Source organism: Lolium perenne, chromosome 4, assembly GCF_019359855.2.
Source record: "Lolium perenne isolate Kyuss_39 chromosome 4, Kyuss_2.0, whole genome shotgun sequence".
NCBI lineage: Eukaryota > Viridiplantae > Streptophyta > Magnoliopsida > Poales > Poaceae > Lolium > Lolium perenne.
In genome coordinates this window covers 131296818-131317019 of record NC_067247.2, presented here as the reverse complement: position 1 = coordinate 131317019, position 20202 = coordinate 131296818, and the positions used below count along the sequence as shown (strand labels likewise).

The 20202-nt window shown below is 47.0% G+C and overlaps 2 protein-coding genes across 2 annotated transcripts; both read left to right on the top strand.

Moving 5' to 3' along the window:
• Window positions 1-3541: 3541 nt before the first annotated feature.
• On the top strand, window positions 3542-9460 carry LOC127293918 (flavin mononucleotide hydrolase 1, chloroplatic). The gene is made up of 7 exons (XM_051323624.2): window positions 3542-3858; window positions 4451-4526; window positions 5758-5809; window positions 6103-6217; window positions 6281-6351; window positions 8947-9034; window positions 9119-9460. Exons 1-7 carry the CDS (start codon window positions 3629-3631, stop codon window positions 9258-9260), a joined length of 774 nt encoding a protein of 257 aa, XP_051179584.1. The 5' UTR covers window positions 3542-3628; the 3' UTR covers window positions 9261-9460.
• A 2629-nt stretch (window positions 9461-12089) lies between these two features.
• Window positions 12090-19124, top strand: LOC127293917 (receptor protein kinase-like protein ZAR1). Its single transcript, XM_051323623.2, has 2 exons — window positions 12090-13882; window positions 18197-19124. Exons 1-2 carry the CDS (start codon window positions 12343-12345, stop codon window positions 18871-18873), a joined length of 2217 nt encoding a protein of 738 aa, XP_051179583.1. The 5' UTR covers window positions 12090-12342; the 3' UTR covers window positions 18874-19124.
• Window positions 19125-20202: the final 1078 nt, after the last annotated feature.

Below are 20202 nucleotides of genomic sequence, written 5' to 3'. Positions count from 1 at the left end.
AAAATGGCAAAAGTGACATGATCTTCTCTTTATTTCAACATCACTACTTGTCACATTTATACTGGTCAACCTAGTCAACTCTAGTCATGGTGGTCAACATGAAAGTTACTCACCTTGACATGGTCTTGGATGACATGGCTTTGGTTGACCAAGTTTAGTTTAAGAATAGAGAGAACCAGAGGGGTAAAGTAGTGAAGAAAATATTTTGGGGTCATATGACCAATATCATATGTGTGAAGGATTTGAGATTTCCTTGTGTTTGATTCTTGATTCATTGATGCAGTTGTGTTAGTTTATCATATTTAAGCATTCTACAAGCAAGAGGGCAAGCAATTATGGCCTAGGGTGAAGATTTGCAATTTGGCATAATGTGTATGTAAGAGAGAAATGGGTTTTTCTCATTTTCTTCATTTCTTCTTAATTTAGGGTTTGATGATCTTTGTTTAGGGTTCAATAGCAATTGATCATCATACTAACACTCATCATGGCAATTGCACAAAAGAAATTCACTCAAATGCAAGAAACTATATGTGGCACTATATGCATATAAAAAGTTTTTGTTAATTGCAAATTTTGAGTTTGGGAAATTTTATTTCTTATTTATTATTGTTGAAACTTGGGATGTTACAGCGGGGCAGGTCGACCATGGCAACGTCGTTACAGTGGCGGAGAGGGGTTGGTGATGATTCAGCGAGGTTCCCTACGTCATGGCGAGCACGACAGGCTTGACGGCGCAGAAAACGATGGTCTGTGGCGAGCAGGGGCATGATGCGAGCTTGCAGTACCGCGGCAGAAAGTCGAAGACAATGATGATGGCGGCAAGCCTCTCCGGCTCGAACGGTCGTGTCTGGGAGGTAGCTGGTGGCGTGGGGATGCACGGTGCAGAAAATGAGGTCAAACAGAGGACGGTGCTGACGGGGAGAGACGACGCTCTGGCGCGCTCCGGGCGTGTCCGTGCGCGCGCTGGCGTCACAGTGCTGACGCGGGCACATCCTGGCCTGGCCGTTGCTCGTCTCCTCTTGGCCAATGGCTTGCACGATCATGATCAGTAGATTAAGGGCAGGCTCAAGGACAAGGTGATGCATGCTAGATCGGAAAGGAGAAGGTTTGACTTGGGTGAGTGGCATGATGCCACGGCATGGTCTTGAACTAGATGAAATCATGCATGATCATTGTCTCCAAGGCTTGGGATTGCTCACTGGGTGCAAGAGGGTGCTGGTGATGATCTAGGCATGGATGGTTTAGGCCAAAAACCTCTGGATAAAAGCATGTATGGGGTTGGCAGATTTTTCCACACAAGGTATTCTATGAAATGGCCGCATGAACAAACTTTTTGAATTTTGGCAAACTTTTGTATGGTTGTGATTCAAATAATGTTAGGCCTCTGTTGGTGGTGTTGGTTTGCAATTTAGAGTGGTTTTGTGAAAATCCAAGTGGTATGATCTATAATCTGATTTGATGTTGCCACTTGGCATGCTTATATTAAGCAATTGAAAAGGAATTAGTCAAGTTGGTCAACACCAAAATGTATCACCTTGATGAGCTCTTGGATGAGGAGAAAAGAGTTGGGAAAGTTTTGTTGTGAAATCTCTTAATACAAGGGCTCAAAGTGGGTACCCTGATGTAAATGGCACAAATGACCATTATCTTATGTGAGTGTGTTTTGCTATTTCTTTTGATTTGCTTTGCATTTCCTTGATTCAAAAGTTGTTATTATTGGTTTAGTAAGGTTTGCAAACCATTGGCACAAGGTAAAATGGCCTAGGTTAAATTTTTACAAAAATAGCCATAGGCTCATATGTGATGTCATTTTTATTTTCTTTTCCACTTTCTTCATTTTTCTTGGATTAAAGTATCATGGTTTAGGGTTTTAGCAACCTTGGTAAACACTCAAGCAAGCATCATGGCAATATCACAACATAGATGCATTAACTCTATGTACACAAAGCAATTAAATTTTAAGTTTTTGTTGGCTCCAAAATTTGAATAATGGAAAGGGAATCTCTTTATTGATTTGAAAATTTTGGGATGTTACAGCGACGACCATTAGCATCCTATCGTCATTAGAGGCAGAGCGTTATTGTTAACATCGTGGTGGGGAGTGGTGGGGTGTGGGCAGTTTGGGTCGAGCCGCTAGTCGCACCACCCAACCAAAACGAACAGACACCCTTAAAATGTTTGTCGGCCGACCTAAACGGACATAAACGAACCATTTAGACTACTCATAGTGGGAGTAACATAGCTCGTAACATCACACAACCCAATGCATTTTGGTGACATGGCATGTCAATGAATGAAGAAAGAGAGTGAGGTGGTAACTAGCTATGTTACCGTAACATCACACATCCCAAGATAAGATGAGTCTACAACATATTAATGACACAATGCATGAAACCACATATAAGTTACTACCCACTATGCAAGTAGTAACTTTTTTTTTTGCGAAAATTCCACCGATCTATTAATAATCATCAACCGTAATACAAATAGTCCAAAAAGTAATAAAAATTACAAATAGGTACTTGGACCACCTAGCGACGACTACAAACGCTAGCACGAGCCGAAGGCGCGCCGCTGTCCTCGCCCCTCCATCACCGGAGTCAGGCAAAGCATGTCGTAGTAGAGCTTGTTGTAGTAGACATATGGGAAGTCGTTGTGCTAAAGCCCCAAAGGACCAACACACCAGAGCAGTAATCCTCGCCGTTGATGATAACCATAGATCGGAAGAGACTGACAAATAACCACACCATCGAACACGATAACCGACTGGATCCCAGAAGATCCGCCGGACACACAACTCCACACGCCCTCTGCCAGCGCTAGACGCACCACCGGAATGGGGATAGGGCGGGGAGGACCTTATTCTGACTTCAGGATGTAGCTACCGCTTCACCATCCCGAACAAGACACTGCAAAATAAGCTAAAAAGGACCAAAAAAAAACTCCCCGCCGGCGAGGAGCCGTGGTCCGCAATACCTCCAAGGCCCCAAGGCCGCTGGAGGCAGAGCGAACCAACAGCGTCACCGGCGAGGAGTACAAAACCCTAGATTGGTTCTAGAGCCGCCGCCTTAATCTCCTCACCTGGGAACATACCGATTCAAAGATTCACGAACAAATTTGAAAGTAGTAACTTAGACTAGTAACATATGCCATATTAGTAGTCTAAGTTACTCCCCACTATGACTAGTCTTAGGGCATGTCTGGTTCCCAGCCACACTTTACCAAGCCTAATTTTGGCAAGTGTGGCAGCCATAAAAGTGTGGCTAGGATTTTGGAAGCCAAAAAGTGTGGCAAAAGTTGGCAAAAATTCACTCTATGATAAGTGGGCCATATGAATAGTGATGTGTGGCAGCTCTAAAGTGTGGCAAGAACCAAACACATTCCAAATTACCAAACTTTAGCTTGGCAAAATGTGGCTGGGAACCAAACATGCCCTTAGATTGTCAATTTGGTCCGCCAAACACCATTTTGGAGGAGATCGTACCAACGCACGAATTCAGCAAGTAGTCCAATAATATGGCCTTTTTGTATAAAAAAAGCACTATTTGGCCGTCGTTTCGGCCTCAGGAGCCACAGCTGCAAAGCAAAACGCACTGTGTCGCTCGCTTGCCTACCACTTGTTGCGTTGATGGTCTCCTTGATCCCTCGAGCTCCCTGTTTTGCTTCCTTCCTCAAACCCACCGCCCACGCTTCTCCCTGCTCGCTGCGGCTGCCACCCATGTCGTCCTCCGCCACCGGCCCCGTGGCCTCGGCGGCAGCGGAAGCATCCCGGCCAAGGAAGATGCCGGTACTGCTGTTCGACATCATGGACACCGTCGTCCTGGACCCCTTCTACCACCACATCCCCGCCTTCTTCCAGTTTCGTGCATACCCCGCTTTCTTATTCCTCCGCTTGGTTAATTGCTATCCACAGATCCATTTATGTATACCTGTGGTCTAGGTAGCCCCTGCTGTTTATGTGTTCGACGGAATGCGTGGTTAGCTTTTTGTGGTGATGTGGGACCAAGAAGCTAGCCAATTGAGTGCGTGCGGCGGGGAATTCGCTTAAGATTGGTTGTGGCTGCTACTGAATTACTGGGATTTTACTTTAAGAAGCTCAAATCGATTCATTTGTTCACTGAAAAATGCAACAGCGATACCATTGAAAAACTTAGTTATTCAGAATTGCAGAACACACCAGAGCGATCTATATATGAAATAGCAGGCTGATCTCTAACTAGGTGTTGAGGGCTAATTTCTTAGTGATGTTTTGTTTTTGGTACACCCTCATGTCTCAGTGACTATGAATCCGTTAAATTACCATCTTATTTGTTGTATGGTAAAAATCTGCCATTTATCACTTTATCAACATTGCATGACTTATTGCTTCTCTAGACAGCTTTCTTTCATTACTTTTGAGCCTTATGTTCTTCACATCCTTCTAACTTCTAGTTGATCCTGCATTTTGTAGAATGTCCATGAAAGAGCTCTTAGAAAGCAAGCATCCAACAGCATGGTCTGAATTTGAGACGGGAGTGATTGATGAGGTAAGAGCTATAGAAGCTTGACTTATTGTATGACCCATGGAACTGTCACGGGCTAAAATTGGTACCGATCGTAATACCGATGAACATGACAAGGTTGGTGGTACAGATCTTAGGAGTAGTGATGGTTGGCCAGCCTTCGTGCCAGGCCTGGAATGAGACGGGGAGAAGGTTGGGGACATGGAATAGATCTGTGCTAGGTTTTTGTCATTAATTAGTTCATCCTTATGTGGTACATCCATACATGGTATCACTTTTATGTGGACGACTCTGACTTGATGCTTTAGAATAGAACCCCAACTTTGGTAACAAACTAACAACATACCTTATTCTTTGTCAAAAACTTTTATCTCCCTATTTGAATCTATCACTCATCTAACCAAATAGGTATCCTTATACTAACTAAAATAACCTACTATATCTATCTCCTTAATTAATTGACAATGGTGTTGTTCATGAGGATACTGCTCACAAGAGTATTCCTGCACAGACAACTCTTAGTTTGGTGCTGCCTTCTGCCACTGAGCCTTGACCCCGTTACCATAACATGGACATGCATTTCAAATAAAAAAGATGTGGTAGAGAAGGAGAAACTAACTGATAAAGTCTCGCATGCTGTTTTGTGTGAGGCAAATTTGTTGGTAGAGCAGCACTGTGGAACTAAAACTTAATTGATTGTACAGAAGCACTGCAATAAGGTGATTTGTAGCCTATAGTATATCATGGATACCATCGTATCATGAACTTGTCCGAAGAGCCCTATTACCCATTTAATTGTTTGTGTGGCTTACGTAAATTTGTATGCATTCTTGAAAACATGTATATTTGGCAATAGAATAGTGAAACTACTATTAGTTGCTTGCTTTCTGTAATCTGCTTAACTGCACCTGTAGAGTAACAACAGAAAAAGGGAAATAGCCAGTCATCCCTACTATTCTCATGCTTCTTCACTCTATACATGATTAATTGGTTATAATTGTGACCAGAGATTAGTCGCTGAGAGGGTTATGCCCCAACGAATTTCTATTGGGTTTCATATCCATAAGAATGGCTGGTTTTTATGTTGGCTCGCCAAGCCTATGCCTATCACAACCCTCCTCCTTTACCTGGGCTTGGGACCGGCTATTCCTAAAAGGCATAGGCGGAGTTGTGACCAGAGATTAGTATTTAAAATATTTTTCCATTATTTTCACTTCACCTTCTTTGAATTTACACCATTGTATTGCTCTTGTAGAGTGAGCTGGCTAGAAAATTCTTCAATGATGGCAGATCATTTGATTTGGAAGGTGAGAAGATCAAAGTTGAAGTGACATTGAGGGTGCACAGTCCCCTTTAGGATTATACTCATAAATCACTGTCTTCAAGGATAAATAACTCAATTTGTTGATTAGATCAATCTTCTCATAAGCCTACTTAGATTTTCAATAGTACAAGTATAAACCCAGAGTTTGGTGCCCTTGCTGTTAACAACACCTATTATGATAGATTTGTAAAAACCTAGTTGATTAGTCTCTATTCTACTCTTTACCTTGCTTGGAAGAAGATTCTCCTTTTTTTAATCCATTTCTATTCCCTGTAGGTCTGAAAAAATGCATGGTGAAAGCATATGAGTACATTGACGGCGTTGAAGACATTCTTTGCAGTTTAAAGAAAAATAACTATGAAGTGCATGCCTTTACAAATTATCCAGTGTGGTAAGTTTCAGCTTTCATGATACATTAGTGCACAAGTACTTGTTCCTCAGATATGTTCTGTAGGTACCAGTTGATCGAGGAGAAGTTAAAGCTGTCGAACTATTTGTCGTGGACATTTTGTTCTTGTCACATTGGTAGTACTCAATCTCAGATGCATACTTGTTCAACGTTTACTGTTTGAAACCTTTACTGTTATCAATTAGATGAACCCCCTTTCTTTATCCAATAGAATGGATAGCTTCGCTGCATTGGTTCTTAGTGGCTGAAGCTACTATTCACAAAACATAATCGTCATCTAATTTAATAGTTTTAGTTTTCTTTACTCTCAGATGAAATGGTAGTTCTAAAAAGCGTACAATATTTGATATGCCATCAGTGTTGACCTTGTAATTTCTTCCCTTGTCCTTATTACTTTCATTAACATCATGAGCTACTTAATATTTCTTGATTGTGACACACAGTGGTTTAACAATTGGAAGCATTGTCACTTTTTTTCGAGAAAACGCAATGACATTGCGTTTCTTTTCATTGCATAGAAGAAGAGTACAAGCCTCCTAAGAGGGTTAGTGCAGAATTAAAGATACAGGGATTAGTGTACGTCCCAGGTGGTTGGGATGATGTCTCTAAGACCGGCTGCTCCGGCTTTCGCCCAAAGTGCCGCCTCAATCCTAATCCTATCTAGAGTTACAGAGACCGAGGGCCGCTCGTTGTCGAAGGTGCAGGCGTTCCTCTGTTTCCAGATCATCCATGCTGTTAGAAGCGTGGCGGAGGCCAGACCTTTGCGCATGGGTTTTGGCGTGGCAAGCTTGGCCGTGAGCCACCATTCGTTGAGCGTTGGCTCTCCATCAGGTGGCCGGCATATCAGCCGTAGCCAGGACAGTGTCTCATGCCACACTTGCCTTGAGAAAGGGCATGTGATGAGTAAGTGATGCATTGTCTCCGGCTCTTGATCACACAGGGTGCACCGAGGGTTGTGTTGGAGGCCTCGGCGTTGCAAACGGTCGGCCGTCCAGCATCTATTCTTGTTGGCCAGCCATAGGAAGAATTTGACCCGTGGGGGCGCCCGGCTTTTCCAAATTAGTTTCCAAGCATTGCAAGTGGTCGATCCCTGAAAGGAGGCGAGGTAGCAGGAGCGCGCCGAATATGCGCTGCTAGGGCTCCACTTCCAGAGCAGCTGATCGGGCGTGTCTGTTAGGGTAATTAGTTGCAGTTGGCGCCAGATTTGGAGGTATTGCCCAATCTCGTGCACGCCGAGGACCCCGTGAATGTCGCGTGCCCATTTGTTGTCTAGCATGGCATCTGCAACCGTTCTGGTCTTCCTCCGCCTCTTGGGAATGCAGGCATGCAGCTGCGGGGCAAGCTCGCTGATGGAGCGGCCATTGAGCCATCTGTCATCCCAGAATTTAGCCGTACGCCCATCGCCTAGGACCATGCGTGTGGATGCGAAGAACAGGGCTTGCTCGTGGGCAGTAGGCTGGAGGTCGAGTCCGTTCCAAGCGCGGCTCTCGTCTGTCTTGCTGAACCATAACCATCGCAGGCGTAGCGCTAGCCCCATTCTCTCCAAGTCTTGGATGCCCAGCCCGCCATGAGAGATTGGACGGCAGACAGTGCGCCAGTTTACATGGCAGTTGCCCCCGTTTGCAGCGGCGCGCCCTTCCCAGAGAAAGCCGCGCTCAATTTTTTCCAGTAGCTTCAGGACTTTTTTTGGCGGGGCCAACACCATGAGCTGATGAACAGGGATGGCGCTCAAGACGGATTTGACCAGGGCGAGTCGGCCAGCCTTGTTCATCAATCTGGACTTCCAGGTGGGCAGCATGCCGGCGGCCTTCTCGACAAGCAGTTGCAGCTGCGCGGTGGTGGGGCGCCTGATGGTGAGCGGTATTCCTAGGTACGTCAATGGCAGCTCTGCGATTTGGCAACCGAGTGTTTCGTTGATTCGCGATGCATCTTCAGGCTCACAGTGTACCAATGCGGCTGAGCTCTTGTTGTAGTTGACTTGTAGCCCAGAAGCTCTGCCGAATAGGTGCAAAATGCTCTTGACAGCGCTCAGGTCGCTCTGTGATGGGTGGCAAAAAAGGACCACATCATCAGCGTATAGAGAGACCTCTGGGACAGGTCTCCGTTGGTGCAATTGTTGTAAGACGCCCAGCTCCATTGCACGCTTGATGAGGTGGCCAAGGGCGTCAACCGCAAGGACAAACAATTGCGGCGACAAGGGGTCCCCTTGGCGCAGCCCGCGTCGGTGCCAAATTGGAGGGCCGGGGCATTGTCACTTTCAAGCTAATAATTTCTTCATTCGAAAGAGGAAATAGAAGGCTGTACCATTTTGTGGCATTTCATCAGCGAATGGGCACCCTTTCGATATACCAGAGATGTTTGACCTGGATGTTGCAATTGCTTAACGATTCTGTCATTTATGAATTAGTTTTTCTTAAACCCTGATATATTCTTTAATTATGCGCTAATCAATAAAGCAACACTATACTTGTTATGTTTTCATGTTAGGTCATTCTCATAAAATATGATTGCCAGGGTGGCTGTGTGCCGGTTTTCGGCCGGTTTCCCGCTAATAAACTGGTCAACATCTGTACTTCTGCTCTATTAATGAAAATGGCAAGTCTTTTGCCTCGTTTCAAAATAAAATAAAATATGATTGCATCATAGGAAGAATCTGTCTAATATGCTGCCTCTAATCCTGGACCTGGACTTCATATGATCACATATTACAGGAAAACGCAAGCCTTCAACTGATTTTTATCTCAGTGCTGTGGATCATCTCAATATTGATCCAGGAAACTGCATTTTCATTGATGACAGGTTTGTGTTTTCCTATTTAATTGGCTATTGTTGTTATGCAATAACGTGTATATCTTGACATGTTCTGGAATTTTTGTGCTGCAGGATGGTGAACGTTGAAGCAGCCCTTAGTGTAGGAATGGCCGGTTTGCATTTTAAAAATGCCGAGGTCCTAAAGAATGAACTGTGCGCATTGGGAGTTGAATTAGCACCTCTTGTGCTTCAAGGTGAAACTGAAGTACAATAAAGTTGCTTCCTCTTTCATCTTGTACTCATGATAACACAGTTCATGCGTATAAATGATCCTTTTTTCTCTCTGTGACTCTGTTAAAGACTTCATGTGTTGTTATTGTCATATTTGTATTTTATCCAAATACTTAATATGTTAATTGTATGTGTACATATTCTAGAAACAAAACTTCCACGCCTCAAGTGATTAAAGGTGAAGGTAATCGAAGTGGATTGTGACAGACAAAACCTCAATTGATAAAACATTTCACTAAGCTCAATTTCAGAATGAAAACAAATTAAATTTCAGTGTAGTCAATAGTCCGTCTTATATGAAACTAAGCTAGACAAACTTGAGCAGGCCCCGGCAATGGTCATAATAGCTTCATGTACACACAATATCGATTCCAGTATCTTTCATTTAAACATTAGAGGCACTCATCACGTTTTATGATGCTCATATTTGCATGATATCACCAAGAGTTCAGAATATTTGTAAAATTTTGTATGTACTCATATGGTTTCAATGTCACTTGACCACTAGCCTGTGACTTGAATCACAATCTAGTCTGTTGAATTAATCCTATCCGATACTTTATGCCGAAGCAGATGATCATGTGGCAAAAAGTTGATACACCATACCTCACCTTGTATGTACTCCTTTTCAAGCTCTCCTTAAGTTACAGACTGGTAGCAATACAGTCCTGCACTTATTAACTATCTTGCATATTTAAACGTTGGAAACCCTTACCATGTTGCATGATACTAGTTCAAAACCTGTGTGTAGTACTTGTGAAATTTCGGGTGCTATTTTTTGTTATTTTACATGATTTGCTTAGTAACAATTTGAATGTTTGTGGTTAAGTCCTGGTTTGGCTGTCATCACCAATAGCAGGTCCGTCTATATGCTTATCCTAGTTGGACTCTTTTTGCAATTGAACTATACATTTTGTAATGTCTGTGTAAATTATCTAATTCATGCACCATCTTGTATGTTAATGCTGAGGTTTTATTACAGATTGTATTTGACAATAATGTGGTAGCTCCTCCTGGTCATATGTAACGAACCACTTTGTAATATTTGTTGTGGTGTGTATGGTTGCAATGTGAGTCGAGATGCCACGAGTCTGTGTTAAATCGCAACCTAGTGCTGTTGCATTACTCCCAACCAATAATATTGTTGCGATTTTCTCAGTATCAATTCAGCTTTTCCGTGGTTAAAAACTATTTTGGCTGTCATCACCAATAGCAGGTTCTTCTGTATGCTTATTCCCCTACTTGGAGTCATTTTGCATTTGAACTATACATTTTATAACGTCTTTGCGTAAAATGTCTACTTCGTTTACCATTTAGATGTTAGTTCTGCCATGATTTTATTGCACATTTTATTTGACAATAATCTGGTAGCTCCTCCTGCTCATATTTTTTCTCTAATATTGACTCTGGTGCTTATGGTTTCAATGTCACTTGAGATGCCATGAGTCTTGCTTGAATGGCAACCTAGTGTTGCAGAATTACTCCAAACCGATACTCTATGCTGAAGCAGTATGTACTTCTCCTTTTCAAGATCTCTCCTCGAGTTACAAACTGGCAGCAATACAGTCCTGCACTTTTTTATCCCCTTTATCTGCTCTACTGCTCATTGCTTCCCATTTCCTTATGGTGCAAATGATGTCGAAAACAACGGATGTCATAATCAGGATATAATCATTTTCCCACTCACGTAGCTTGTGTTTGCTGCAACTTGATTTATAAGTTGGGATTGCTGCCAGCATACTACTACTCCAGTTGCTGTCAGATTACTCTTTTGCGATGGTGAAAATGATGCGCATGTAACCACTCTTGGGCTCATGCATGTGTAGCAGTTCAGCTGTGGTTAGGGGATGCCTAGATGTGCATGGGTACCAGGATCGTCAGGTAAAGTTGATGGAGGAAAACGGCAGGATAGGGAGTGTTGGACGTACTAACGGATTCTATCTAACAAAACCCAGATTGCCCCACATATAGCGAGCAATGGCTTGCATGGTAGTAGGCGGTTTTGACCTGTGACGCTGGATGCTTAGCTTCCACTGCAATCAACCAACTTGGTGATAGACTGATAGTATTTGCCTTTTGCCAGTTAGCTCTGCCTGATGGATTCAGGTACTCCCTCCGGCTCTAAATACTTACAGCAGATTTAATGAATCTAGATATGTTTTAGCCACCTGTAAATTGCGAAAAGTATTTAGGACCTGAGGGAGTAGAAAGATTTTTTTTATGTCAGTGAATTTCCTCATTTTGTGATGCTTACAGGGCACTGACGCACTGTCATCGGCTTCGCTTCCGATCACCGCCTCGTGGCAATTTCAGGACATTACACATCCTTGCTAGATGGTGCTACTGCATGAACGGATCTGCAGGTAGATCATCTCAGCCAAATTCAGCTTAGAACAGAGTCAAGCTTTTCTCAGTCTGAGAACAGATCTTCCCCAGAGCACCAATAAGCTTTGGCACGCTGAGCTACTCCTGGCAACAACTCTCATCATCCCCTCCCGACATGTTCCACCTCAGCTTTGCTTCCCTTCTACTCCCCTCCACCGCCGCTGCCATCGTCGTCAACCAAGCGTTGGCCGGCCCACCACCGTAACCACCTCCTCACTACCAGTACCAGCCGGAGCATGCACCACTTCTACCGGTTCACCGCCATCACGCCGTCACCAACCTTTGCCCACTCGCGCGTGTGGATGGCAAAGAGAAAAGTTGCCCTTTCTTCCAGCCTCAACAGAAACAAAGGCTCCTACTGCTATCATTGAGCCTGCTAATTAGCTTAGCACGCCTGGATGCATAATGGGAGATGCAAATTTCCCCAGATTTGCCTGGTGGCCTGTCCATCCATATATATCATGTCTTAAACACAATTCGCCAACCAGGCAACCATAACGTCGCTCACTTCGTATACATAGTGACACGATTATTGTTGCACATTTACATCCACTTGTTCCTTGTGTGTGTGCCTGTCTCCCTCAGTCTCCAACACACACTCACTTTCGAGCTCTCTGCCTGAAACACAGAGCAACGAACCAGTTTGCAGAGAACAAACAGTTTCAGTGCTACAGGACTAGATGAGGAGCCTACTGCACTCATCACTTGGCATACTGCTGCTAACATTGCTTCTTGTGCTCGCATCCTCGCCGCCGGCGACGCCGCTGTCGGCGGACGGGCTCGCGCTGCTGGCGTTCAAGTCCGCGGTGACCGACGACCCGTCGTGGGCGCTGTCGGCGTGGTCGGCCAACGACACGGACCCGTGCCGCTGGCCGGGGGTGGCCTGCGTCAACACCTCCTCCTCCCCCGAGCCGCGCGTCGCCGGCCTGGCCGTCGCGGGCAAGAACCTCACCGGCTACCTCCCGTCCGAGCTCGGCTCGCTCGCCTTCCTCCGCCGCCTCAACCTCCACGGCAACCGCCTCTCCGGCACCGTCCCGCCGGCGCTCGCCAACGCCACGGCCCTGCGCTCCATCTTCCTCTACGACAACAACCTCACCGGCGCCTTCCCGGCCGAGCTCTGCGACCTCCCGCGCCTGCAGAACCTCGACCTGTCCAAGAACTCCCTCACCGGAGCGCTCCCGGCGGCGGGGCTCGCGCGATGCACGCAGCTGGAACGCCTCATCATCTCGAACAATGACTTCACCGGCGCGATCCCCGCCGCCGCCCTGCCGAAGATGGCGAGCCTGCAGCTGCTCGACCTGTCCTCCAACTCCCTCACGGGCGCCATCCCGCCCGAGCTCGGCAGGCTGCCGGCGCTGGCCGGCACGCTGAACATCTCCCGCAACCGCCTCTCCGGCGGGGTGCCGCCGGAGCTCGGGCACCTCCCGGCCACCGTCAGCCTCGACCTCCGCTTCAACAACCTCTCCGGCGAGATCCCGCAATCCGGGTCGCTCGCAAGCCAGGGCCCCACGGCCTTCCTCAACAACCCCGGCCTCTGCGGCTTCCCGCTCCAGGTCCCCTGCCGCGCGGCCCCGCCGTCCCCGTCCTCCCCAACGGCCCCGATCGCCATCGGTCCAGGCGCCACCGTGGGCGGGCCTCGGCAGGGGATCAAGACCAGCCTCATTGTGCTCATCTCGCTCGCCGACGCGGCAGGCGTCGCTCTCATCGGCGTCATCGTGGTGTACGTGTACTGGAAGCTGCGGGACCGGCGGGGAGTCCACGGCGAAGACGACGACGACGAGGAGGGGCGGGGGCTGTTCGGCTGCCCGTGCATGCGCGCCAGCTCGTGCGGGGACTCGTCGGACGGGTCGGAGGCCGGCGGCGGCGGCGAGAAGAAGAAGTGCGGCGGCGAGGACGGGGAGCTGGTGGCGATCGACAGGGGGTTCCGGATGGAGCTGGACGAGCTGCTGCGGTCGTCCGCGTACGTGCTGGGCAAGGGCGGGAAGGGGATCGTGTACAAGGTGGTGGTGGGCAACGGGACCACGCCGGTGGCCGTGCGCCGGATCGGCGGCGGCACCAAGGCCCCCGAGCGGTACAAGGAGTTCGCGGCGGAGGCGGGCGCCGTCGGGCGGGTGCGGCACGCCAACGTGGTGAGGCTGCGCGCATACTACTGGTCGCCCGACGAGAAGCTCGTCGTCACGGACTTCATCAACAACGGCAACCTCGCCACCGCGCTGCGCGGTAAGTCCCCGGACAAATCCATCTCTCCAGTTCGCGCGTTTTTTTCCCAACCGTTGGTTACTCTGCTTTTGTCTTGTAAATGCAATCACTGTTTTGGTTTAAAGTACAGTAGAGTAACGACACCGGGTCCACCTCCCAGTGAGTTGGTCTGGCTTTTTCGTCAGTACGTGTTATTAATGGGCTTAAGACATTTTTTCTACCCGTAACGAACATACATCTTGTTAAATAAACGTATACTCCCTGTAGTTCATATTAATTGACTCTAATATAAATGTATCATGTACAAAAAAAGGGGTGAAAAAACCCGTTGATAATTGCTCGGTATCGAGCACTTACTATAGGGAAAAAACTACTAGCACTTAAGCTCAAGGTAAAAAAAAATCTAGAATACAATTTAACAACATTGATAGAACAAACAGCCAACAAAAAAAGGACAACCAACAAACAAATAACGGTTCTTCATCATCAACATCGTCATATGTGTAGCTTTTGTTGATCAGCTTCTGAGAGCCTCCCTGCATCAAGGCACAAGCAAAATGAAAGCTGTATGTTTATGTCATCGCAGTACATCCACCTAGGTATGGATAGATGAAGCTATAGCTAATTATTTTTACATTTAAAAGCCAACAATTATTGATGAACTTAGCAAACTATACATGACCATCTCTCTTGTCTGTCGTTCCCTCTCTCTTTACACTCTCTTTCTTGCCTTTTTGTGGAGAAGTGGACTCCTCTCCAAGCTACAACTTTACTTTTGAAGCTACTACTTTTCTAATTTCGAGACATCCGAACCTACGTGAACCTGCAAGATCGGTATGTTTTTTTTTTGAGAATTTTGGGGCACAAGATCGGTATGTTGAGGCATACCGTTGGTCATGCCCTCATCAGCTCCATACAACAACCTTGCCTAGTAATAATTAAGAAAAAAAAAAGACCTAGTGAAGATAACCACTACAGATAATTTAAGTACATACTTGTCTAAAGTAAGCTTGTTTCCAATGGTCCAAATCGATCAATACACCACAACATTACAGAGAGTATAAAACTTCTTATCACCAGAATGATAAGCATATAACCATTCCAAACTCTGCCATGTACACACCAACCTTTCATGCAAATCCAAAGGTTTTAAAACCAGCTTATAGACTTAAAAACACATGAAACAAATAGTAGAACAAAATGGTCCTTGAAATTGATGATACGATACAAATCATGTGTTGTCGTCTATGGCTACACCTAGACGAATATGGTACTTTGTCAGTCCAGCAAATAATGTTTCAAATTTGTCTGAAGTTAGATATATCTAGATAAATCTAAGACATCCTTTATGACGAGCGAGGGAGCACATTCGATTCAACCCGAGTCTTTGGTAACCAAACGTACAAACTGGCGCAAGGCTTGTTTTGGATTGCTTCTTCTCCACGCGAAATGCATCGCTGTGGCCATGGATTTTAGCCTGTTGCTGGTCCAAGTGACCAACTAGAGAGAGATCATGGTCGCTGTGCGCCTGTGAATAGCTCCCAAGCAAGCCAGGTCGGAGTGTACATATGCAATCTTGTCCAACGCATGCCATGGACCAGGTAGCAGCATCTGGACGGTGATTGTACACTGTGCGGCCTATACTATGATGATGATGATTGTCCGGTTGGCCCTTGCCCTTCCTCATCGGTTAGTGTCACTTTCAGTGTCACCTTTTGTCGCCTTACTCTTGCATCGATGTGTGATGCATGCATGCAGAGACATACGGGTACTGATCTGAACTACATTTGGCACGCTAGTTTTTTTAGGAGAGGTAATGAATCATGTGATCTGCTTTACTTGGCAATGATGCACTTCATTCGTTCATAAAAGGATGTTTTATATTTTTTAAGTTTAGATGTAGTATATACCAAATGGTGCGCATGTAAGATGTTCCTTTATGGATGGAGGGAAGTACAATACCTAGGTTTAGTCTAGATTATTTTTGAATGGTCCACGCGGGGGGGGGGGGGGGGGGGGGTAGGGGAGTAGAGAGAAACAAGGGTTTTACGAACGGGAAGCAAAGCATCCATCCCGCAAGTCAGTGTCACTACGAGGCGCTTTAGCGCGTCACAGCGCGGCGGCAAGCGGCCAGGAGGTGGGGGAGGGACAGGGTGTCGTGCTGAAAACGACCCCGTTCCGGTGCTTCCAAACATGCCAGCATCAGAGAACGATGAAGGTGGGTGTGGACGCGGGCAAACCGCCGGCCGTCACGGGGGCGGCATATTCGTTATTCGTGGAGGCCACCGCCCACCGCAAACGGGCACGGCTTAGAGCAACTCTAACAGAGCCGGTAAATCCCGCCGGAACCGAACTTTTCCGGCGGATTTACGGGTTCGGGCTGAAATGCGCGCAGATCAGAGCCCGTAAACATGGGCCGGCCCGAACTGGAAGTTCAGGGGCCCGAGAAACTCACCGCACGACCCCTATTAAAAGGGTTCGCGGAGGGGAGTTCGGTTCGGAAACCCTACTCCCCTCCCGCCACTCCTCTCCCGCCGCCGCTCCGACGAGTAATCCCCGCCGCTGCTTCGACGAGCAACCCCCGTCGCTCGACCGGTGCGAAATGACGCATTTAAGATGCGTGGGTAGAGGCGGCGGCCGATCCGGCGCCGGCTGGTCAAGTCGCCGTCCGCCGGGCGTACGGGCGGAGACGGAGCGCGGCAGGCGGGTGCGCTCCGACGGCGCATGGAAGCGGGCCGGCCGCAAGTGGCCGGACCTAATGGCGCGCCACCTTCAAGCGTGCGCGGAGGCGCTGCGGCGGCGGAGGCGGCTGCGACGGCGGCGGCGGCAATGCGGGCTGGGAAGCGGAGGAGCTCCCCGCTGCCGGCGGGTGCAGCCCGCCGCTGCCGCCGTTGCCCCCGAGCGGCGACGACGACGATGCAGACGGACCGCCTCTGCTCTACGGGGGCTCCTCCGGCGTGGCGGCCATCGAGCTGGCGGCCCTCGTCGTCACCTAGCAACCGGCGGCGTCGAAAAACCCTCCGCCGCCCGGTGATTGTATAGTCGCCGGGAACCTTAATTTCTAGTCTAATTAGGTTCGTAGTACGTAATTTAGGTCCAATGCGGTTGTATTTTGCCACTATTAGTGTGAATTATGATCAAATTAAGCTTGATCAGATGAAATCGACTGCAATTCCCGTCGATAGATTTCCCGTGTCGTTTGATTTTCGCGAGTTCGGTTTGGGTTTACAGTTTCTGTTCTGCGCCGTGCCCAAATGCGCTCTCAATTCGTTTTTCGGGAGACTGAACTCCGTTTTTTCGGTTCGGACAAATACGGGCTCTGTTAGAGATGCTCTTAGTCTAGATTAAGAATGCATGCACTTAATGCATGCTAGTTCAGTTATGTTTCTGCCGTAAAAAATCCAAATGATCTTCAGAAACCTGACTTTTATTTTAGCTTCCACCATCAGACTTCACAAGCTGCAATTGCAACAAGGTCCTTTGTTTCGTCCACATAGTTCCTAAGAGTTGCTGTGGAAGTCGGATCCGACCAATGCATGCCAAACAGATTGCTTACAGCGCTAAGTAACCTCTATGTCCAAATAATTGGTGTCCATGGTCAGCTTTGTTATCAAATCATGCCGTCAAGGCTGTCTCTCCTGGCACAAAACAAGAAAGTGAAGAAAAATCCAAGGATAGGAAAAAGCGCCTTCCGACAGACAGGGGCAGCCAAAAGGCCCTTTTTAGGCCTGCAGTGGTCATGCCTGGGCCTGGAAGCTGCTGCAGTGCAGGTATAGAGCCCCCAAAAGGGGACAGATAGGAGTAGAAAGGTGCACACACAAAATTGAAGAGAGTTCTCTCAAAAAAAAATTTGAAGAGAGAGAGAGATTTCAGGCTATGTAGGAGTAGTTAAAATGATCGATTATGCAACACATATAAATAGGAAAACGTGGTATCAAGCCTACATGATTGAATTTGCACCAAAAGGTTGGAGCGGATACATTTTTTATGCAATATAGTGCAAAGAAGTCCTTAAAAAACATAAAAGGCAATACTGCAGCCAACATAGAAAAAAATGTCAAAAGGATTCCAGTCGTTCCCCAAATTTTCTATGAAAAATCTTTGAAGTTTGAAGCAAAGGACATAAAAAAAAGTGCACGAGTTAGATGTCATGACATGCTGAATCTTAGAGAAACTTAAAACGCAGAAATTTACAGGATTTCATACATCTCTCACCGTGCAGCGTGCATGCACGTATTCATGTGCTTCTGCTTGTTGAATTTCACCGCAATGCAGATTTGTCAGATGCTCGACGAAGAAATAATGTTTTAATGAAAATGATTTTGGTTTGTGCAGGGCGTTCGGGGCAGCCGAGCCTGTCGTGGTCGCTGCGGCTGCGGATCGCCAAGGGCGCAGCGCGCGGCCTGGCGCACCTCCACGAGTGCAGCCCGCGGCGGTACGTCCACGGCGAGGTCAAGCCCTCCAACGTCCTCCTCGACTCGGACTACAACGCCCTCATCGCCGACTTCGGCCTCGCCCGCCTCCTCACCATCGCCGGCTGCGCGGACCCCGCTGCCGCCGGCGCCGGCGGCATAATGGGCGGCGCTCTCCCGTACGTCAAGCCCGCGCCGGAGCGGCCCAATGCGTACCGCGCGCCCGAGGCCCGCGTGCCCGGGGCGCGGCCGAGCCAGAAGTCCGACGTGTACTCCTTCGGCGTCCTGCTGCTGGAGCTGCTCACGGGCCGGTCGCCGGAGCATGCGTCGCCCTCCGGCTCCTCGGCGTCGTTCTCGGGGCCTGGCGCCGCTGACGGGCAGCAGCCGCAGGCGCCGGAGATCGTGAGGTGGGTGCGGCAGGGGTTCGAGGACGCGCGGCCGCTGTCGGAGCTGGCCGACGAGGCCGTGCTGCGCGACGCCGGCGCGCGCAAGGAGGTGGTGGCGGCGTTCCACGTCGCGCTCGGGTGCGTTGAGGCCGACCTGGAGCGGCGGCCGCGGATGAAGGCCGTCTCCGACAGGCTCGAAAAGATCGCGTCGTGAGAGCAGTACGCTGCCACTGCCATGCAGGGCCCCTACGTTTGTCCGTTGCCAGAATTTGCCTACTACGAGGAACCGTCTATTTTTCTTTTACTTTTTACGTAGTATTTATTTATGTGTTTATATATCATTTCTAGGAACCTTCTTATCATTTTTTCTTTACTGGGTCTCCTCAGATTCGGCCGGCTTTACTGCAACAATTGTACTCCAGTACATGATATAGAACGACAACAAGTCTTTCCTCTCTTTGCCAAGTATCCCTGCGAAGAATGGTATGAATATAAGGGCATGTACAATGGTTGATAAGACGGTCTTATCTTATGCTTTTTGATATGACAACAAATCATGGTATATAATGGGTTATTTTTTAGTCTTATATTTAGCCTCGTGTATATTCCTAAAAATATGGTGAGACATATTGTGCTAAGAGATGATCTCTTAGCCAAGAGAAGGCAAAGATCTTTTTTTGTTTCTCTCTCCTCCAACTCAGCAATTACCTTATGTGGCATTCCTAAGATAAGACTAAGATAAGACCATTGTACATGCCCTAATGCTCACCAAAATAGACAGAAATATGCTACTTCAAAGCGTATAAAGCTAATTTAGCACATTTAGATTTATTAAACATTTCAGAAATATAAATTACCTTTTCAAAACTTCTTATTATATTAGTAAATGGAGGAAATACAATTTTCACACTTCAGCTTTACATTATATATAAAGCTCAAACAGACTAACCAACGTTCTATGTGAATACAGACACCTTGTTAAGATTATCGGTTTGTCATTACAACTTACAGATAGAAAAAAAAGGAACACCCATGAACCCAGGTCAAGTGAACCCATGAACCTAGGTTTATTGTTTTCTAAGGAGTAAACCTTCAGCTTGTCCTCTTTCTACGGGATTGGGCCATTTTCAAGCTTCTTCAAATTTATTGTCTCCTGCATTTTACTTTCAAGCAATCAATCAACCATTACTATCTATTTTATTCAGTGAATAGGCTAGTAGAATTGTGAAACTCTAGTTGAAGAGACTAAATTGGTTGGTTTGCTTTCTTGCTCCTTGTGGTCCGATGAACTATACTTTCACATTGAGGTGTTATAAGTATCTCGCACTTGGGGGTTATCAACACTTCTCGATAAGCATTAAGTGTCAAACCATGATGATCCCAAGGATAACAAGATTGGGAATCATTCAGCAGTAAAAGGGTGCATGAATTTTTATTTTTGTGTTTGTTTGTTGATGGAATGCAAATTGCAGATAACTATAAATAGATATTTTCAAAGAAGGCATGTTCCCTTAAGTGTATAGCTGTAAGGGTACATTGCCCC

What these genes read in the sequence shown, in the direction of transcription:
- LOC127293917 (XM_051323623.2), top strand. Translation starts at nt 12,343, where the DNA reads ATGAGGAGCCTACTGCACTCATCACTTGGCATACTGCTGCTAACATTG. An exon ending in CCTCGCCACCGCGCTGCGCG is followed by an intron (nt 13,883 to 18,196) that starts GTAAGTCCCCGG and finishes TGGTTTGTGCAG; the next exon opens with GGCGTTCGGGGCAGCCGAGC.
- LOC127293918 (XM_051323624.2), top strand. Translation starts at nt 3,629, where the DNA reads ATGGTCTCCTTGATCCCTCGAGCTCCCTGTTTTGCTTCCTTCCTCAAA. An exon ending in TTTACAAATTATCCAGTGTG is followed by an intron (nt 6,218 to 6,280) that starts GTAAGTTTCAGC and finishes TATGTTCTGTAG; the next exon opens with GTACCAGTTGATCGAGGAGA. An exon ending in TGCATTTTCATTGATGACAG is followed by an intron (nt 9,035 to 9,118) that starts GTTTGTGTTTTC and finishes TTTGTGCTGCAG; the next exon opens with GATGGTGAACGTTGAAGCAG.